Source organism: Blennius ocellaris, assembly GCF_963422515.1.
Source record: "Blennius ocellaris genome assembly, chromosome: 8".
Classification (NCBI taxonomy): Eukaryota; Metazoa; Chordata; class Actinopteri; order Blenniiformes; family Blenniidae; genus Blennius; species Blennius ocellaris.
The window spans coordinates 8,336,576-8,359,178 of NC_137657.1; the positions used below are offsets into that span (position 1 = coordinate 8,336,576).

The 22,603-nt window shown below is 42.3% G+C and overlaps 1 protein-coding gene across 1 annotated transcript in view; it reads left to right on the plus strand.

Moving 5' to 3' along the window:
- Positions 1-2,252: 2,252 nt before the first annotated feature.
- The window catches only part of nphs1 (NPHS1 adhesion molecule, nephrin), a gene marked incomplete at both ends in the record, with an annotated part of 38,548 nt that continues 18,197 nt past the window's right edge, over positions 2,253-22,603 (plus strand). Inside the window, 8 exons of the mRNA XM_080501309.1 lie at positions 2,253-2,316; positions 4,503-4,697; positions 10,001-10,123; positions 16,352-16,474; positions 17,183-17,264; positions 19,855-19,958; positions 21,708-21,829; positions 22,070-22,241. Coding sequence (XP_080357435.1) covers positions 2,253-2,316; positions 4,503-4,697; positions 10,001-10,123; positions 16,352-16,474; positions 17,183-17,264; positions 19,855-19,958; positions 21,708-21,829; positions 22,070-22,241 — 985 coding nt within the window. The remainder of the gene's footprint in view (positions 2,317-4,502; positions 4,698-10,000; positions 10,124-16,351; positions 16,475-17,182; positions 17,265-19,854; positions 19,959-21,707; positions 21,830-22,069; positions 22,242-22,603) is intronic.

A 22,603-nucleotide genomic window follows, 5' to 3' on the forward strand; every position in this document is an offset into this window, starting at 1 on the left:
AAAACAAACATGTATCGTCTAATGAGTATTCTTGCAAGTGGCCGTATTTTTTTTAAAGCAATTAGGGCGGTTGTTTAACTAGGTAATAGGAATGTGTGGAGGTCAGGCAGGCGGTGTCTGCTTTCATTAAGAGTCCCAACAAAACTGGTGACACATGAGGCCAGCAGCAACCTTTCAGTGTTGGACAAACAGGTCCCTTCCTCATACTAAACATTTCATGTTTGAGTTGTAAATCTCAAAGGCAGTGAGCGTTTTTTTTCATTATTTATTTTTTTTTCAAATTGTACTGTAAATGAAGATTATCTCGGACTTTTTGAAGGAAGACAAAAAAAGGAGTAAATTGGATCGCATAGAATTAAAAAACGTCATTGTTAGGAAGGGTATAATGATAATCTTTGTGGTTACCTTTGTCATGAGACAGAGATAAAGAGGAAAGAGACCATTTTTAACCTCAGGAAATCTATTCATTGAAGACAGAAATAATTGCCCTTGTGTGCTCGAAGTGTATACTGGGAGCTCTGAAATGCACAAATGTTTTGAGAGCCAAAAAAAAAAGAAAAATAATTGACTGTGAGTTAATTCTTATCAAAGCCTGTTGGAGTGCAACTAATCGACTGAGGGGAGATGCGTCAAAAAGCTGTTGCCTCCAATTCATTTTGTCCATTCAGATGAGAAAATATTTAGTTTTCAATTAAGTAAATCACTATTATTTGTTCCACTCCTGCAGCAGATAAATTGAAGTGATTACACACTGACTTAAAATCCACTGAGCTTTCTTCCAGGTCAAATAAGTGTGTCTGTGCCCACCGCATTTGATTCTATGGGCACAGACCCATGTCCCAAGCTATGGCATTAATTAAAAACTAAACAAAATCCTCCCTTTGCAGCATTCAAAACAATTATCCCGGAAGTGGATTACTCTTCCATACTTTTTCATCCTTCACAGTGGTGTAGTGCTTGGCCCTCTGACCTCAAAGCAAGAAGGAGAAGTCCACATTTGGCTTCACATATGTGGGATTTTCTCCAAGTCATTTAGTTTCCCCTCAAATAAAAAAAAAAAACACAAACAAAGAAACATTTTTAATTCATTGGTGACTTTAAGGCCCTGTCCACACAAGACAAAACTGTCTTTTTTTCGCCACGACACTAAAAAATATTCCAGTCCATGCAACTTCGGTGCAGGAAATATCTGCATGAACCATGAAAATGACCAAAATGATATAGTACAGATGGCAGGCCTATGGCTGGCGCTCTAACTCTGCCACAGAAAATAATAAATAAATGGAGAGGAAGACACAACAATGACATTGTTTTCTACAAATGTGCATCTTTCCCGTCAACACCAAGGCAGCGTGCTTAACTACTTCAGTCTATTAAAATGTGACTATTTATGGGTCTTCAATGACATTCTGCTCTGAATCTGTATTTCACTGGTACCCTTTTTTTTTTACTTAAAGATGGTGTACATTAGCGACATTGAGTTTTTCAAACTTTTCTGAAATGCTTTTCACTTATTTGGCTTCATATAATTATATGTATTCGCTGTCCTTTCCATGCATTGAGCGATCTCCCAATAATTCATGAAGTGTTGAAAAGTCAGCTTGCTGAGCCCTCAAATTTTGTCGATTCAGGGACACAAAATCCAATGTCTTCAGTTCTCTGCTTCTTCAACAAATCCTGCAAAGAGCAGCCAGGAAAAGTGCTGGAAGAAGTCACAGAGGTTTTTATAACAACTAATCACAGACTCATGTATAGCGCTGAGGGAATTGTGCACTCTTTGTGTCTCATCAGGAGGATAACATTACCAACTAAGAACCTGAAATTAAAAAGGTTTTTAGATTTTCAGACTAAAACACAAATGACAAACTCTATGTACGAGGAGAGGAAAAAAAACAAACATTTTAAGCCATTAACGTTTGTACTGGGCAAACATTATAGCCTTTCAGCATACTTTTGAAGTAGGTGGGTGGGAGGATGATAGATGGATATTCTACTGAAGAGGTGCTGTTAACACAGCATGAAAATGGAATGCCACAATATATAAGTAATAAATATGTAAGTCAAATGCTCAAGTCGCTTTGCTTGTACATATGACAATACACGTTTTAATTAGTTATCTTAGGCATTCATGTATGTAAATGTCAAAATGTCCGCTTGAAGGAAACCTATGTATTTTTTATTATTATTATTATGTTAAAAGTGTGTTTTTATCCTTGTTTCAAGGTTGTTGAAGGCCAGGAATCGAAAGTGAAATGGACTTCTTGTCGGCGTGGATTGTGTCTCCTTCAACTCTGCCCTTTCTCTGTCTCATCTGGGGTAAGGGAACCAAATGTCACCACAGAGTTGTTAGTACTGTAACTGTGGCCTTTTCAAGTCCCATCTTTGTTCAGAATATTGAGCCGAGCACAAAAGACCTTGACTTTACTGATGTCTAATAACCTTGACCTCACTGAAGTCCTAATTGAATTTTCACGACATCATAATAGCGGACGCTTTGCATTTACACATGTCAAGCATCCTCTTCCATCTGCTGCGAATTCCAGTTCATAGTGAGGATTCACAGTTTCTCCTCTCAACGGAACCTCTGCTATTTGTGCCTTTAATACCAATTTGCTTATGCGGAAAATAAATACCACCACGCATCTTCTGCTGAAGGTTACTATGTGCACACACACTCCTCATAAGTTTCCATGGTGATTGCAATGAATGACCTGATATGATTGGAAAGTTAACGTCACCTTCATCCTGCCACTGTATGACTGGATGCCAATATTCAGTTTTAATTAAACATTTCAATAACAGCTGTATTGAGATAAGACTTTTATATGAGTTGTATGCTGTACGAGACAAGTTGTAAATTCTTTATTTTCAGGAATTCGGTCTCTTAAATAATGAATTTGTTGGATATCAAATTGAAGGCATTTAATTTCATAGATTCTCTTGTAAACAATACCAACTATGCATTTCACAGCATCTATTTGCCTGTTTCAAGCGGAAATGCGCAGATATAATTAATGTCCTTCATTAAAGAGGGTTGCATTTCAGTAAACTATTCAGATCGCAGTATTATGGTTTACCCTCCATACAACTCAGGATGCTGCTTTTTAAATGGAAATTAACTCTGATATGTTATGACTTACATCTGTGCAAGGACAAGTGAGCTTCTTTATCAAGCAGGTCATTGAAAGATGTCTACTTTACATTTCATTCAGAGCTGTTGTCGTATTTGTTTTACATGGCCAAATGCTTATAATGTTAAAGACAACTCACACTGTTGCAAACTGCAGAGATTCAGAAATTCCTATGGCTCCATCAATCATTTTGAAGCCTTTGAGTTCATTTTTGTGGTTAAATCTTGGAATTCAGGCAATGCCAAAACCTCAATGTGTCACTAATTAAGCAACAATTTCATTTGTTAATCATATTTTCAGCATATCAATGTTATTTTTAAACGTGGTGCTTTTCTAGGTCTCAGAAGAATACAATGTGAAACAACTCCAGCGGCCATTGTATACGACTGTTGAGTATTCATTTATGTAAAACTCATGCAAATACACTCCTGTGTTTGGTTGTTTGTATGCATCCTCTGTAATGGCCAATCTTGCCCTTCATATTTGACGTGAGGTGACTGGTTCAGCCTTGATCTGAGAGCTCTGCCTCTCACTCATGTTGTCAGATGCAACCGAGCATGCACTTCACAAACAACTTGGTCATTGCTTCAATGAAGGTCAAAATTTAAACAACCCAATGGAATAAGTCTGGCGTCTCTGTGGGGCATTGTTTAAATGAGACTCATGCTTAGATATTAGCCTCTAATTGGAGTACGCACTCGCATTTGGCTCCTTGAACTAAATTTATTCATAAAGTCCGATGTATAATTATCATATAATCCAAGTCCCAGTGTTAAAGGCAGATGGGTGGTCTGCTTTAAGGTTACCTTCCTGACTGGAGAGCTCTGCAGCTCATAATGTCACCTAAGAGCCTCGCTGAAGGATGGCAGACACCACCTATGACAAACAAGGGGGATTACAGTGATAATCATTACTCTTCCCAGGAGGAATTAGCTAGTGGGACATCGACATTGAAGAAAAACCGCAGGTGAACAAGGTCTCTGATACCCCATGCTTTTCTCCCTCCGCCCAATACCCTATCTGCATGGCCGAGGGGGGATTTAATTTGCAGTAATTACTTTATTGACTCATTTTCAGGGCCGTATCACTGCAGTTTCCCATCAATAAAACATATGCCAGGATGAATAATGTGGCCAGGCACTACGGGGTGCCTTCTCAGACAAAAGACCACAGGACTGCTACCCCGCGGTGTGTGTCTGTGTCGCGCTCCTTTTTACTCCTTTTATTTCCTTCATAACATTTCTCACAAATACACCGCCTTCAGTCTTCGCCGTCGCTGTACATTAAATCTCTTCACATCTCTTCACAACCACCCTGCCCTGTGGTTCCACTTTACAACTCCTTCCTCCCTTCCCCTTTTTATGTCTCCAGGCGTGGAGGCCCAGCAGGCCTTCAGGTTTGAGCCCCGGAATCTGACAGTGAGGATGGGAGCCACAGCTGTGCTGAGGTGTGAGGTGCTGCGGGCCTCGGGGACGGTGCAGTGGGTGAAAAATGGCCTCCTCCTGGGACCTCAGAGAAGCCTGCCGGGCTTTCCACGCTACAGCATGATTGGAAACCCCAAGAGAGGTAAACAGGGATACGCACGGAATAAAGTTTATGGCCTGCTGGGGTGTGATGGGCTTAAGTGAGCTCAGTAAACTTAATTTAACAAGAAATCCGAATAAGCTAATCGCATATTCCTTGTGATTTGGTGAGATTCTTGATATAATGATGGATCTAATGAATGAATGGTCAAGTTAACATTCTAACACAGTGTAGAGTGATGATGTCTTAATTACGTAGAGCATATTAGTATTTCACAAATCCTACACATTCTTGATTGATTGTGACATATAGTTCGTATGGTTTTAATTACGAAACACATCTGTCCTCTCGGAGAGCATCCAAGAGTGCAGCTCGACGCCGACGACTCTAAAAGTGAATGAGACGAGGTTGTTGCTATGGCTTCAAAGTGCTATAATAAAGCAAAGAAGCCATTACCAGAACCTTATGGCTGTCAATACACAGAGCATCTGGGGCCGGCAAGGTGATGTGATTGTTAGCATCCTCTCGCAAATCCCCTCATTCCGTCACTCAAGTGAAGACAAAAGAGAAAAAAAGAAATTAAAGCAACAGAGTGTCAGCTAATCAGTGAAATGTGACAGAGAATGAAGTGTGTTTGCGGAATCCGCACCACAGTCTATAAAAAGTAATAGCCAATTAGAAGGCAATCCCGAGTAAGAGAAGAGCATCTGTTCCTGATCAGCCCGCAACTAGACGTGCCGCACTTCACCGTTGCGCGGTGTGAGAGACCGCCAGTGACATGTGAACACAAAGAGATGCATGTATACACTGATGGCTTACACACCGTTTACGCAGACAAACATCCGAAATGCTAAAATGTGGCTTTCTATCTGGCTGAGCTGTCACCAGTGTGGACGGGGGTTAGGGAAGAATCGTGGCCACTTTTTTTACTTCCAAAACAACAAAATTGAAACCTCGACACGTAAATATAAAGACGACAAGCACACATAAACTGCCAAAAACACTCAGACACTCACTCATGAATAAAATACAGATTAGCACAGGTACTCTTTCCAGGAAAAGAAACGGCAGACTGCGAACTGATGTATGCAATCACTTTACACTGCACAGAGAGAGCAAAATCATCTCAGATGACACTTGACTGTACTTGATACGCCACCCATTTTTACTGATTGTTACCATCGGTGATGTTTATTGATGCTTAAAAAAGCCAGAAATCATGGATTTGTACATATAAAACAGGCCATGATTGATTTCAACCTGTACTTACACTAAATGTAGCATCCTTCCTCGGGCTGAGGCAATTTTGCAAACGTGTATAGACAGGAGGCTAAATGTAGGATCTGAGGCTCTCATATGAGTGCAACGCTTCTTACTGTAATGACAAACAGACACATTCATTGGCGGAACGTGTTGCTCAGGACCCCAAAGCAGGAAGTTTGTCTCCTCTTAATTTACTTTTACTGATTGCCACAAGCGTCAATATAATTATAAGTTGTGCATGCAGGAAGTTAATTATGCAAAGGGAAATTATTGACATCGCAATCGGTAAACCTTGGTCATGTACAAGGTGGGACTTTTCGTGGTGCAGTGGACGGCACTCTATCCTCACAGTGTGAACATTTCCTGTTTGATTCAGGGCTGTTTGCTGCACGTTCTCCATGTGCATGTGAGGGTTTCATTAACTCTATCGTCCCGTTTACGCAACAACGGTTTTGTGTTTTGGTAGCAACGTTTCGAAACCAATGTCCATTGTGGAGATGTCAGAAATGCTGAAAATGATGTAGTTTTCATCTTGGGCCACTGGTTGGTGCTGTTGTCTGTTTTCTCATGAAACCATACACACATGGGTGCAGAGAACAAAACTCAAGTCCACAGACACCTGTATGGACAAACAACAAAGTTAGATTCCCATTACAGGTGACTCAACGATAAACCAGTTTTCAGTAGAATATGGACTGGGAGTCATGACTCGAGGAGACACGATTGTCCATCTACAGCCATGACGTGCACGTCCAGTTGCAGAGCTCCATCGTGTACACAGAGGTGGAGCCAGAGCATTTTCAAATTGTTGCATTTTCAATGACCCCGCCCACCACTGTCATATAAACAGACTCAAAAATATTGTTGTGTAAACAGGCCATATATCACCCTTCAGCGTGAACAACAACATTGCTCCGTTTCTGGAATTCACTGTTCAAACCTACAATAACAAGATATTGATCAGAATCACATGTAAACTCATGTTTTGATTTCAGAGATGACTTTTGGGTTAATGAATGAGAAAAGGGCTGCACAGTGTAAAGGTCAGAACACAATCCAAAACCACACATGATAAAATGCATAAATATAACAACCTACCACGATCGTTCGTTAAGGACCTGCTGCCAATATCAGAACATCTTAAAAAAAATTCTTCCATCAAGTTTAAAGGTCAAAATTTGAGCATTTGGAGGTTTTTATAGATATTCACATTAAAGTCAGCACAGAGCCAAAAAAAAACCCAGATAAACAAGCTTGGAGCTGGTTCACATGGCATGATGTGTGTAAGCAAGGCTTTATATTAAATTACTTGCTGTGAAAATAGAGAAGCTCCAAGTCACAATTAAAAAGTTTCAACTTTAAAAACCCACGTGGGACTTAATTATTGAACAATTTTCTGTGATACTTTTATGTTACAAAAATGTATCGTTGGTGTTGTTAGGAAAAGTTTTCTTCTAAGTGAGCATCAACACCCCACACCTGTTGTTTTGTTCTTATTGCTCTCTTTTGAGACTGACCTAATATATATATTGTTTTCACTTTTTGCACCAGTGCACACATTCAGATTTGCAAATGGAAAGATTTATTCTTCAGCAAACATGGGCGAGTGAAGAAATTGTGTTGCAGCCAAATGCTATCTTCCGTGCCATAAATACAAATACACTCTTGATTGCACTATTTGTGAATAACATCAGGAAAGAGAAGTATAATTAATAACTGCAATGTCTCTCTTTCTGTGTTCTTAATGATAACTTGGATGTGAAATTGCTTCTGATTGGCATTAATTATTCTGCCAGCTTACTTGACATATGCATTTTTAGGTCTGGGTGGTTGTCAGACCAAGATACTATTTTCCACATGTTAGCAGGCTGTGAGCCATCAGGAGCTGGAATCCCAACGCTGAACATCATCTAATCCCCACAGGTTATGGCAGCGCATCAAACAAATCATGCACTGTTGGGATGCCAGACTATCAGAAGAGCAATACAGAGTGAGCGACTGTCTGGCATCAATTAATAGACAGTTTATTCAGTCGACGTTGTGAATCCGGGATTGGATTTCATTTACCACCCTGGAAATTCATTCTGAAACAAAATGCCTCTGCTACGAATATAGACAACTCCTCAATAGAAATGCCTGCAGCGGGAGGTTCTCAACAAGTGAGATGTTACCCAAAAAATAGAACCCCCCCCCTATCAAACAGTCCAATTCCAGTGGGAGAGTATATTGTATTTAATTGACTGTTATTGTGTGAATTGTTTTTTTTTCTTTTTTTTTTTCTCATTTGCACTGGTATTTAGGGAAAGAATAGTACAATTCTGAACTTCAAACTTGGCAGTGGATTATTAATGGAAAGGTTCTGAAGTCACCAAAACATGACGTGTGGGTAGTTTATAGTCAGTCATTTTTTAATCTCAAACATGGAAACAATCAGAGAAACCAGAGAAACCGGCGTGTGCACAGGGGGAACAAAATCCTCACCGAGCCACAGATCTGAGCCACAGGAAAGTGCTAACTGCTACACCACTAAGCTCTTTATCATTAGTTATAAGATAAAAAGTCTAATACAATCTCAATCTCCACTGCCACTGTAGGTCCCCCGCCCAAAATATACACATTTATTATATTCATGAGTTCTATTTTTTTCAAATATTGTATATTTTTACATCTGTGGATGCGATGTGTTCTGCGGGCCTCTTCGCCAGGTCATCCTTATAAAAGAGATCTCGATCCTGCTGAAATAAAGGTTAAATAAATACAAGAATTTAAAAATATGACTATGAAACTGTAAAACATATTTTTCCTCATTCCAAAATATCCAGTTGAAGGCCTTGCATTAACGGACAAATAATCAAATTGGTACACTCCTCTGGCAAGACATGTTAAAGCATGTCTGTTCATATTTTCTGATATTTATTCAACAAAAAAAAACCAAAACTAAAGTAATTCATTTTTTAACCGTTTTATGGATTTGTTTGTCATTGATTTAAGTGCACAAGAAATCATGATTCTAATTGTATTTTTAAATAAAAAGTTAACTAAATTCACATTAAATCGCAAAGCAGATAAAGTGAGGAGGTGGGCAGGAAGTAGACTCCAGGCTGGGCATTTGTGCCTACTGCTCTAATACTGCTCTAATACTACCACATATAAGTTTTCAGGACATGTAAATATAGATGCACTGCAGCAGCGGACACAGGGACAATGATGTAGTGAGTATGCCGGGCCATGGGAGGGCGCTGTTGCTTGATTTTGTAATGAAACCACACAGACATGTGTGCAGAGAAGAATACGTGATAAACATGAAGAAAATGGAGAGCACCCAACATCCACATGGACTGATGATGCCTCGGATGCTATCAGGGGTGAGCCTCAACTAGAAAACTACTGATACGGGCGATAAAAGTAGAATACTGACCACGAGTCATACCACCGCGGGTCGCCATGTTTGTTTACAAGGAATGGAAGGCGAAGGGAGGGGGAGAGTTGCGCATGCGCAGTAACAGGCTAGCGGTCTCTGCAGGAGGGATTAGTGGCCATGAATGAAACTTTCCACCTTCGGAGCCGGGTTAGAAACGTCGCGGATACAGTGCGTCCGCACACTGGTGCTGTGTAAATGAACCCCCCCAAACGAGAAGGAATTTTTGCGGATAGACTCGTAATCGTTGTCGTGTAAACGGGGCCTTAGTGGGAACATAAAGACATGGATGATCAAGTTTCACTGACCTGCACACAGTCCTGACCTCATCCTGATAGAATCACCCTTGGGATGAATTCGAGCCAGGCCTTTTCGTCCCACATCGGTGTCTCACCTCTCTAATGCTGTTCTCCAAGAATGGTTAAAAATTCCCACAAATGCGCTCATAAACCTCATGAAAAGTCTGCAAAGGCAGGCGAACAAATACTTTCTGCAGTATAGTGTCATTATCACAAGTCCAAACAGTTAATGTTAAACCTGGGAGGGCGTAAAGAAGAAACTGAATGGGAACTCCATTGTTGTCATCTGCATGTATTTTGCCATGCGCATCCTTACCAGAACAAATGTGTGACAAAATAATGAATCTCTCCCTCTTCTGTTCCAGGGCAGTATCATCTTCAGATTGAAAAGGCCCAACTGGAGGATGATACCTTCTATGAATGTCAAGCGGGCCCATCTGAGACCAGCAAAGCAATTGTTTCCCGCGAAGCCTGGGTCACCGTGCTGAGTGAGGCAAAAAAACAAAAGCTACAAAAAAAACCTGTATCAGCAGAGAAAGTTATACATGTGATATGAGTGTGAACATCGTCAGTACTCCAGTGACATGCACGACCTCTTGACCAGCAATCAGCATATAAAGAGCTGTTAAATATTCATTTTTTATTGATAGAGAGCTTTCATTTGTTTAAGATGGGGCAGTTTGAACAAGGTTTTAAATGTAATATGTCCTTGGTACTGTAAAACCCAGCAGTTTACTTCAAGTACATGCAAGAACTGTGAAAAATGTCAGAATTTTCTCAACTTTTCAGTCAGTATGTACATCCTTAACAAGATCTATGCTTTTCTGAAGTAGTCCTATGTGCCTCAATCGGTCTGTGGCTTAAACCAGGAGCGACACAATACAAAATACCAGCATAGCCCCCGATTCCCCGGCAAGCCTCGGGGTGGTTCAGGTCTCTTTCTTGCACAGGAATAAATTATAAGAGAGACGACTGAAAACTTCCTCACTCAGACATGGACTGGAATAGATGTAATTGTGCAGCTACATTACACCACCTGTTGTCACTCTGTAACATCCAACATTCGTCTCTGCCTGTCCTCTTTGCTTGTGGGAGCGAGCACATATGTGGCAAGGAAAGGACTTTAAAAGAAGCTTTCTTCTCCGGGTGCAGTTCATTTACTTACATCCCCCACCCCATTCTCGCCATTGCACAATTTCTCCCGCTCTCTCTCTCTCTCTCTCTCTCTCTCTCTCTCTCTCTCTCTCTTTGACTCGTAGGCTTTCTCTTTGGTGGCCATGGACCGGGGAGTCAGGGTGTGAGGGGGGATGTGGGTTCCTCTGACAGGGGCGTCTCACTCTCCTCTGGGAAGAGAGCAGGTTTTTCTGACATCAATGGGCTGGCGGGTGGTGTGGGGTAGGAAGAGGCATAGACTGCAGACGTCTCTTTTGAAAGGCTGCGTTCTGCTCTCCGCTGCAGCAGCTTCATGTCCTACAGCAGGCCTACACCTGCAGCCACAGCAGGCCCGTTTCTCACATTCGTTACCCTTAAGATGTCTTCTGCATGCGTGCGCTCAAACACAAAGTCAAAACATTTGCTTTCGGCTTGGTCACAAAGGTTAAAATGTGTGGGAATGAGGTTGTTTCGTTGCGGCATCGATGGCTGGTTCAGATATTCACCGTGACCGAAAGCTACACTTCCCCTCTGTTTCTGACACGTTCACATCTGAATCCTCTCCACATGTCTCAGCAGGTGTTTTTATTCCATGTCTCGGGATCACACTCCAGCTGTTGACTGTTTCAGACGGACAGTTGCAGCTGCGCAGTTGCGAAAGGGCAAAGAGTGAATTGCCTGACTTAAAAAAGCAATGTGCAGCCTCGGTCCCAAAGGGTCATTTGTTCCACCCCAACAATTCAAATGATTCAAAATATGTGACTAATCTGGGGCTTGATAATGAGCTGATGAATTCAATCTCTCGTTAGTACTGAACTGGGACTGGAAACTGTGCATCCTTTTGAAGGGGACTGTCTCTGATGGGTTTCTCATGGACTACTCCATCACTGAAGTACAGCTCCCAAGGCCCCACACCCCTGGCCAGTCAGCCGTGGCCATATCCCATCAAGCTCTGCATCAAATCAAAACACTATAAACTCTTTATGAGGAGATACAGTAGGGGAGAAGGGAGTCATTTGAAAACAAAACAGAGATTGCTGGTTGTATAATTGGATTCTCAGGTCAGAGAGAGTGGTATCATGACTGGCTAATTCAAAGATGGATCACCACAGGCAGTAAATAGCAGGGATAGAGGCAAAAATGTCAATAAGCCCCATCCATAGGCTTACAAAGAGATGTTTTCAAGACATTTCTATTGGTGCAACATAACTCCTGTGTGTTTTTGCCTTCCTGCAGAGCTTAGATAGGGGATTACCGCAATAGGCAGATCAAGTGGCAGTGAGTAATCCATGACAATAACAACCTCTACCCTCTCTGCCGAAAACCCCCTCCTCTGGAAAACTTACCCCCTCACTGTGCCCGTCACATACCTGACACATCCTGTGTCTCGGTTTATACCATTAGCCTTCGCATTTAATCCTATTAATGAACAACTCTCTCCCTCGCCACGTTGCATGCAGACGCCGCCTGCAAAATGTTCAAAACAGTTTTTTGATGTGTTCTGGTTTTAGACTCTGTTACTCATTCAGTTGCCATAGTTGGGTCTTGCAGAGATGTAAGTGTGTGTCTTTCCCCGTCCCTCCCGCTCTCACTCTCTTCAGCTGTGTGTGTGTGTGTGTGTGTGTGTGTAAGCTTATTACCAGTGTTGGTTAGAGGTTGGAGAACATTTTAGGAACCAGGGCTGTGGCGAGCTTTTTTGCAGTAGCTAATGAGTTTAGCACTTGAAGAGTATATAATGAGCCTTCATTTTATGATTCCCTGTTATGAATAATGGAACGACTTATAAATGGGGGCACAAGCAATGTGGAACATGGCGACTTTATTCATCCCTGTTCATGAAAACTTCTGACAGTTGCGCAAGACGTAACCCCATCAGAGGACGGTGTGTTTTACACTGGTGCGACGTTGTGAATATTACAGTGCCGGACTGATTTTACAGTGTCGGGTCCTGTCTTTACAATGAGCTGGGGAACTTCCACTCAGTACTAAAATAATTTTTTTCTGAAGGGTGTGCCAACATTATATGTGGTACGAGTTCAAGGGTTTAATGACCTTTCTGTTTGCATGTTTTTTTAATGTGCTTTCTCGAGGTGCTCACAATACAAAAACATGCATTTTACGTCATTTTGTAACCGCTATGTGTGATTATCTGTCTCTTGGTGTGATAGACTGGTGACCTCTCCTGTGTCTACCCCAAAATCAGCAGGGATCAGCTCCAGCACTTTCGTTGGATAAACCTGTTTAGAAGATGGATGGATACTTTGAAAAACAAACTTTCGGCTTTGGATTGCTGCAAATCCACAGCTTGAAGCAGGTTTGCTTGACTTGATGTCAGCTCATGATGGATTTGTAAACAAAATCCTCTCCTAAAGGCATTGTGCATTACAAGCACGGCAATGGCAATGAGCAAAACGATAGGACTGGTGTCAAATGACATGCATTTCATGTTGCATGTTGACAGGCGTGGTGCTTCGGAAGGTGAAGTTTCCAGGAAATTGGGAAATCAGAATAAACCCGAATTGTAGATGAAGGATTTCCTTTAAAGAGACAGGAGCTAAAACAGTTTGCGTTAAAAGATGTATGGATTGAGGGACCGGTAAGAGATAAGTAAGGAAATTTCAACAGTGGATAAAAAAAAAAAAAAAAAAAAATCTAATGGGGCACCAGAATATAAAATAAACCCTGAAAATGGGCATAATAACTTCTCTTTAAACTGAATTTACAACTGTCTCAGGTCAGCCCTCGCAATGCGTGTGATATATTTTCGGTGAAAGGCCATTTGGGAGATGAATGTCGACAGATAGTAGTTAAACTGTTATGTAATGGACCCAAAACAAAAGGTAAGAGAGGTAGTAGGAGTGAAACCGTGAGGAGTGGTGTGTGTTTGTGTGTGTGTGCATGAGCATTGATGGAGTTAGGAGTGGGAAGGTCTTATTTCTGTCCTGAACACCTGCTCCACGTCTCCCCTGGAACAGAAGAGGCACAGACAGGAAAGAGGAGATAAAGAGGAAGGGAGAGCTGGAAAAGGAAAAAAGCAGACTATTTCAGTTTGCTTTGATTGCCAGAGATCACACACCTGAGACCTACAATATGTTTGTGTGTAATAATCCTCAAATGATGTTTTCATGCACACGTTGAAATACAATTCACAATCGTGTGTGTGTGTGTGTGTGTGTGTGTGTGTGTGTGTTGGATGTACGTTGTTGGCCAATATTTGTTCCTAAGAGATATAACCAAGTTATTGTGCTATTAAAAAAAAAAAACTCTGATCTCCATCATTTTCCCATTCACTGTAATAAGCTTTTTTGGGGGGGGATTGTTTATCCTCTGGGCCTCTCCAGCATTTTTCAGAGAATCAGGTTGATATCACATGTTGCACACACACACACACTGGTCCCTGGTTTTTTTTTTTTTTGGAGCAAAGTGAGATGAATGTAGCTTGTGTGCACACTCGCTCGCCTGTGTCAGTGTGTTTGTGTGTGTGCAAATCTGCATGCACTGTAGACTTGAGTTTATCTTTGGGTGTTTGTGCGCAAAGGAGGAAAGGGAGCATGTGCATCTGTATGTGAATGAGAGAAAGAGGGATAGGTGGAAAGAGCTGCTTACGCATATTGATGTGTGTCTGCTAATCTGCTTCTTATCTGCCTTATCCATCCATCCGTCTGTATTTGTCTAATGAATCGAATTTTGCGGCTCACTGTTTCTCGACTGAACAGCAGGAGCGAGCCCTTGCCTGTCTATTTTTGTGGTCATATATGTACCTTAATAAGCGACATTGAGCCCGAAAGCACAGGGGGAGTGGGATGGACATTTTCAAGAAGAAGAAAAAATAGCAAATAGGCAAAGATATAAAGAACATCAGGAAGAGTTGATTATGAGAACAGTCTTCTCCTTGTCTGAGCACATGTCTGGTAAATTGTGTGTTTTTGTGGATACTTTTCTGGCAATGCATCAGCGTGCACGTGTCTAAGTTCACCGTGGCATGGCTGATTGGGTCACGAGGTTTGCTATGGTGGAAATGATGGATAGGGAGATGTAAGCCCCAATCTGAGCTGGAACACACCTTCCTCCGCACTCCAGCAGTTTAACTGCAGTGGTCAAGAAGGATGGTGTTGGGGGAGGAGGAGGAGGAGGAGGAGGTGTGGGCTCGGGCTGCTACGGAGGGATGATGGAGTGAATGAGAGATAAGAGGAACAAGCCAGCATGAGCTTGCAAGGAAAAAAAATTATATACCTGCCTGGCTCATTTGTGAACATATCATTATTCTTATTTTGGGATTTGTTAGGCTGCCAGACACTCCTTGGGCACAACAAGTGATGCGCCTCAGAGAATTGTGTGGGCCAGAGTAGATTGGGAGTGCAGGGGCTGTCAATAGATGCATGGCCCAGTCATCTTCTCAGGGAAGAGGGGGGAAAAACAAACAAATGCATCTCATTATTGCAGGGAGCGCCTCTGCAGTGCTCTGGGTAACCCATCACAGTCCACACAGATTCAATTGCTTCTTTTAAATCAGTTTGAAGCTGCAGCCACATCTCATCTGTCTCAATAGCAGACTGGAGCCAATATTTGACTCTGCACACAGCAACAGCTCCTCCTAGTGGCGGGGATTGGCCTGTGACGTGCCAGGCAAGTTGGAGAGGAGCTGCTGAATGGCTTTGGCTGGTTTGGTTGCTTGTGGTCCAGCTGTTTAGCTTTGCACTGGCGGCAGATTTATCTCACAGTTTAGCAGCAGCTCCCTTCCTGCTGCCTGCCTCATCCTCACATTTCATTTTTCCCGTCTCTCTTTCCTCCTCTGCCAGTCTTTCATGTCTCTCTCTCACTATTCTTCCTGTGCTTACCAACTTCCCATTCTGTCTCTTAACACAGACAGCCTCTACACTTGATCTCTGATGAAAGAGAAACAACCTTCACAGAACCCTTAGTTTCTGATCCTACACATCCACTCACTTGACGAAAGCTGACACAATGGACGACCATGATTCTGTAATGTGTGCTTGATTTAAGTGATAGTAAAGAGAAACTCAACAGATCCACAGAGATCTCTTTGATAATTAGTTGGTGGCATATTTGTCAATTCACTGCCAAACATTTTATTTGTTTTGTCCCTTGTGTTAAAAGCGGTGCTTTTTTATTCCTTTTTTCCCCTGGAATCCCTATTTATGGTCAGATAAAAGCATTGTAGAGTGAGAACAGTGGAGAAGTGAAGATGCTTTGATCAGTCCAGAAAGCACATATTTAGCTTGGGGCTGAGCTGAGTGGAGAAGCGTTTGGTGTTTTGCTATGATAGATTAGCACTGGATCAGTTTCATCACCGTTTCATCTCTGTATTCTCTCCTTGTCCACGATTTGTATTGAAATGCAACAGAACATCAAACCTTATTGTAGTAAATCACTCAAAAGCTGAAAGCGTGACATTCCCGCCACTCCCAAATGTTCCAGTCCCATTATCATACCCATAAGCTAAAGCCCATCTGTCATAGCAGCGGCTTCCACCAACCCAAAATGAGTTCCTGGTTTACTATTGGGGTATTGATTACAGCAGTATGAATGTTTCTCTCATGCAGTTCCCCCGTCCAAGCCATACTTCGAGGTGGACATGGCAGCACCTTGGGTGGCAGGGAAAAAGTACTTCATCACCTGTGTTGCCCCTGATGCAAAACCCGAGGCTGAAATCACACTTTATAAAGGTGAGTCATCCTCTCTGCTGCATCATATTTGATGGTGATGGTCAACCTGACAGGCTGGAACAAAAGGCAACAGGCATTGTGATATTCTGCTTCCTGCAGTCTCCAGAGGCCCAAACCAGCAGATACACATTGCTGAGTGTGTGGTCGAGATTTCTCGTTTGGTAGTTGGTGGATGGCGTGGAGTCTGTGTGGGAGGAAATAGCCTCAGCATTTGAATTTCCAATTTCCGCCGCCTTTACAGTTGCTCGTACAGCAAATGTATCACAAGTTCCTTGGTGTTTACGAGAACAAGTGCAATTTTCCCACTTTTTGTTTTTACCTCTTGCCTGTCGTATCACACCTATTACTGCACACCATGCTGAAACAGGTCGAGATATGTTATGTCGGTGTCAACGTGTGAGTGTGCTGCGCGCCCGAAATTCAGATTTATTCCTTCTTTTTCTGTTAAAATGTACATCTTTATTGTCTTCTATAAAAATGCAGTCGCATTCTGCTGATATAGAAATCTCATCTCAACATTGAGCTTATTCAAATTTAAAAGTTGTTTGATATATATAAATAAAGCAGCACTGCACAAACATATTTTCCACTTACTCATATTTACACGTCCAGGTGTAGAAAACAGTGATGATTCTGTTTCATGTGAGCAGATTTAAACGCAATATTCGCAGGGATATTTGTGTGCCTTCTCCCTATTGTGTCTTTCAGATGGAGTGGAGCTGACAGGTGCAGAGTCGTTCACGATGTCTGGCTCAGAGGATAAGCTTCTGAACACGCATGCCGAAGTAACGTATGTGTTCAGCCGCCTGCCAGACTCATTCTCCTCACCAACCTGCTCAATCTCTCCGAGCCTTCCTTGTTTTCCCTTGTTTTTTCACCCTGCTCCCATTCCCCGCTTCTGTCTTCGCAAGCCCAATAAATTCCTGCACACAGTCAACTGTTACTTTGGCACGGCACGATTGAATTAGTTTCTGTCAAATACACAAAATTGCATTCCTGCAGTGATCCACACCGGTCCGCCAGGTGCATATACATTAAACAGGGCCATAGATTACTTTAATCCTGTATGCCTCTTCTGTGTCAAAGAGTCAAAGATAATAACCTCTTGTCATGTCCTGAGATAACACTGGTGCTGAGGAGCTGTAATGCTGTTTAGCTTTCTTGCAGAACAGCCAAGGTCTCAAGCAATATTGATGCTCCTTCCTCGTGCTCACGCTGCGCGTTCGCAGCAGTGGGCGATGTGTGAATTTTACAGTTGTCATTGTACTGTAGTTCAATATAGAACACATAAAGTGGGGGGGGGGGGGGGAAGCAAACGAAGCTCAGAATAAATCCACTGTGGATTTTTCTACAAACACTTGTAGGTTGTTGTCACGTGACCTCCCACAGCGGCATAAAGTATGCTTCTCAAAGACTCCACTTAAGTTCTCTGCTGGGTCTCTTGTTCTTGATCATTTCTGTTTAATGCCTCCCCTTAACTGCGCTCCACTACACTTATAAATGTGATTTCAGTTTTCGATACAATACAGTTAAGCTGATCCACAAAGACTACAGGAATACTAAACAAAATGACGATGAATGTCTCTATCAGGACCTAGTTTGTTTGTTCCCTCCATCATTAATCACCCTGTGACCCTTCAGATGTATCTTGTTACCTACATTCAAAAGTTCTGAGACGTTCATTGACAAGTAAGATCACAATTACAGTGTCGGTTCATGTTTGCTGGTGCGCAACAGTTCCCAATGCTCTGCTGACTCCACAGCTGAAAAGTCCTGCACCTTCACTGGCAATAATGTGAGCACAAACACTGTGCGGCAGGAACTTCACGGGATGGGTTTCCATGGCCAAAAAGCTGCATGCTCGTCTTGCATCGCCAGGTCCAGAGCCAGGTGTTGGAACGAGTCGTGTAAAGCGCATCATTGAAGCCTGTTCTGTGGAGTGACGAATTAGCCGTCTCTGTTTGGCCGCCAGAGTCAAGTCTGTGAGAACATTACCTGGAAGACTACAGTGGTCTAACTATGAAGTTTGTTTGGAGGAGGGATAATGATATGGGCTTGCTTTTCAGATTTTACCCTGACTCCATATCTCCAGTGAACAGCCATGTTAATGCTTCTGCATACCAAGGCATTTTTGACAATTCTGTTTTCAACCGTGTGCCAGAAGTTGGATAAGGCTCTTCTCTATTCCAACAGGACTGAGCCGCAAGTCCATAAAGGCATAGTTTGACGAGTCCAGACCTCAAACCCATCAAGCACAATTGGGATGATCTAGAATGGAATTTGTGAACCAGGCCTGCTCGTCCCACATCGGAGCCTGAACTCATAAATGCTCTTCGGAATCAAAGGAGACAAATTCCCAAAGGAATGCTCCAATATCTTGTGGAAAACCTTCCAATAAGACTAAAAACTATTATAGAGGCAAAGAGGAGGCAACTCCATTTCTTACTGTTTGTATTTCAAATTAATACAATATACAGTGTCTAGCAGTATATTTGTATACTTTTGTTCAAAGTGTATTGTTTTCATGATTCTGATTCTCATATTTGTATCTGATTTCTCACTGGGATTTCTGTGAAGTTATCCTTGCGTTGATCCTCTTCCTGCTCGCATAGAGGAAAAATCTGCCTCAATAAAGTTGGCGATCACAAAGAGCTGTAAAGCCTGATGGATCGAGGGTATACTCTGCTTTACTGGCCAGAAATGATGAGACGGTGGCTGATAAACTGAACGTGTTTCAGGAGGTGCCTATACCAGCCAGTCATCAAAGATTGCAGATTTGTCACGAATGCCACCCACAATAATAAACAGCAGTAAATCCGCGAAGGCATTCAAAAACCATATAATGAAAGAAGCCCATTGACATGATGCCTAAATAATCTGTTATTACATGTAATATTCGAAGACAAAGTCAGGCGCATTAACCACGACGTGCATGTGCATGCAACATATTCACAATGAAAAATGACAGGATGTTAGGCTTTATGCATCTTATCTCGTTTTCTGCTTTTGGTTATTTACTTGCTTCAGTTGCTTCTGGGGTAGCCCGGGTCTCTTTTAACAGGGCTATGCCCCCAATCAAAGAATTGCTCATTCCTCTCTGGGAGTCCTAAACCATAGCTTTGGAACAACAGGTTTAACTACCTGATTGTTATTGATGTAGACGGAACTAGCAGCACCACAAACAAGTTCAACTCAAAGAAAAGATGTTTACACACTGATGTATCAGTGTTAACAACTTAATAAAGCCATGCAATAATGAATTATTCTTAAGGAGCATTTTGCCAGCAGCTTAAGTTCATGAAACGTGGATCCTGAACTTGCACTGATCTGTATATTATGTGATGTGCCGCACACTCGTCTTTCTGTTTTCCTCTCGACAGGGTCACCGCTCTGAGCTCCGACAATGGGAGGCAGCTGGCGTGTCTCGCCAAGAACCCCGCCCTCTCCAAGCCAACGGAGACGGCAGTGACCATGAGTGTGTACTGTGAGTGTCTCAACCTTTCTGCCAGCTGACAGTCAACACCCCATTCTTTTAAAATAAATAAATATATAAACAGGAAGAGAAAGAAACTCAACCTCGGCGAGGCTCAAGGGTTTCCGGCCTCCTGTGCTCAGTCTGCGTTAACGGTCCAAGGAGAAACATCCGACCTGAAGGCAAAGTCACACCTACTTCAGAACAACATTCAGCAGGGGCAACCTTGTGAGCGCCCAGCGCTCAAGGAATGATATTAATGTGACCAAAGCAGGAGGCTGCTTTCATCCACAGTGCTGGTTAACAGTGCAATCCTGCAATCAAATCTGTATTATTGTGGATTTATTGTTTCGTTGGGTAACCTTATTGTGTTTTAGTTATTGCCTCAATGTTAACCAAAGCACATACAGCAATTATTAACTAACTTAGATGGATTATACCAGCAAGGCTTCTGGTACAGAATTTTTTAACGTCATTAAAATAACTAATATGGAAAGCTAGGCCCTCCATAGTTAATAATAATAAATCCTGCAAAACTAGCACAGCAACATTTGTGCTCATCTGCTCAAATTAAATCTAGAATCCACTGAGGCAGGAAATGAAGCCAGTTTCTGCTGCCTTTTCTTTCATGTTATTATCACAATGTGTGACATTATGTAATGAAATTGTTGCTGCTGCACAAAAAGGTATTTTGACACACATGCTGCCTCTGCCTCTTCTTGTCTTTCATGTCCTTTTAGGGGTTTTTTTCTCCTCCTATTTGGCAAGGCAACAATAAGAGCTATCGCTGCTGAATGTGCACTGTGACACTGCAGCTACAGTAGGTTTAGTAATTTCTACCCTGTTGATCAGCTGAAGTAATTGATTGTCGGGGCCTTAGAGTCTACCCACCTGCTTCTCCCAGGACTAAATCATGTTGTTGATTAAAGTGGAGCAGAGCTGCTGACACGATCAGCAGCGAGTGCTTCCTTCAGCTCCACTGCCATATTATCCACGGGCTGACGAGACGCCTTAATGTTGTCCCTATCTCTGAGACGCCGCCGCCGCAGCTGCTTTAACAATCACCAATAACCCTGAGCGCTTCTCCCTTCCTCTCTATCTCTCGCTGCTCTGTATTAAACAACATGAGCTCTCAGCTAAAGTGCTAATGTTGCAGAACTTGGGACCACCGCTGCAGTCTCGCTCAGTGTGCCAGCCCATCAGAGCCAACGCGGTGGCCATTTTCAGCCAGCCAGATTGTTAGCAAGGTGGCAATTTGTCATGCTGGCCCAGGGTCTGCAGTCTGCTCTCTGAAACTGATTGCAGCAATAACAAAGGCCCATCCTCTTCTAATTTATTTTACTGCGTATATTTTATTCAAGGAGGCTGTAATTTATTCATATTTCACGTTGCCTTATTACTGTTTGAACATCTGTTATTTTGCTTTATGGACTGGATCCAACTCACTGCTCCCTTAATACTTAATGCTTTCATCAGATCTGGACCTCTTATCCCAGAGTCATGTTGACTGTGACCAATTTATAGGCCCTGTCTCAACAAATAGGGATGCTGCTACTCAATTGCCAAGAGTGTACTCATCCCGATGCACTTTCTTTCTTTTATTTTTTGTATTGCCTTATTGACGGATGTTACCTTTGTCTTCCTCTGAGTTACTGCTCCACTTCTCTTACTTCTCTTCCTCTTTAGTTTTATTTTTGCCCTTTGTACCTTTCCACCTTTTGTCAAAAGCATTTTTATTTTTGTCTCTGCTCTTCCTGACAGTCCCACCTCAGCCTCCAGTCATTGTGGGTCTGGAGAGAAAGGAAGTCAAGGCGGGGAGAGTGCTCGTCTTGGAGTGTGTGTCTCATGGTGGAAACCCCCTGGCCACTCTCCACTGGACCAAGGTAAATCTTCTGCACCATCTGTTAAGGAAGCTTTGCACCAAACTGTCACACTGGCAAAAGAGGGACTTTTTTTTTTGTTTTGTTTTGTTTTTTTTAAGCTTGCAGCATAAGGGTCCCATTCAGAGCAGCTTCTGTTATTCACTGAGTGTGCCATATGGGAACTTGCAACTATTCAAACATGCTGTTGCCTTTTTTTCTTTTTTCTTTTTTAAAGTTTCTTGCTGTTGTTTACGTCTACAGAACGGGGAAGTTCTGTCCACCATTTGGGAAGAGGATAGCGCAGCGCTCAAGTCCAGCAGCATTCTCAGAGTGAAGATCACCCCCGCTGACAACCAGGCAGAGCTGTGCTGTGAAAGCATCAATCTGGTGTCCCCATCGCCGCTGTCTGTCAGCCGCAAAATAACCGTGCTCTGTGAGTGAAAGTAATGTTTAATGTGGCGCACAGCGCTGGGACGCACACAAAGCCCCCGAAGCAATCACTGATTATGGGTTATTAAAGATATGGACACGAGACAAAGGGAAATAATAATTCTTACCTCTAAAACCAATTCTTTTGCTGTTCCAGCAAAAAAGATCCAAATGTTAATATCATTAATGAGACTAATGGTTATTATGGCTGCAGCCCATATTTTCAAGTGCCTCCAGATGAGAATCAGTGTATGCACTTTCAGAGCGGTTACATTAATTTAGCTGAATTGCTTCAATGCACAACCCTGAGGCACTAAAAGCTACACTTTGTGCGACAGTAACGCCCATGGTTAATAGATTATACTT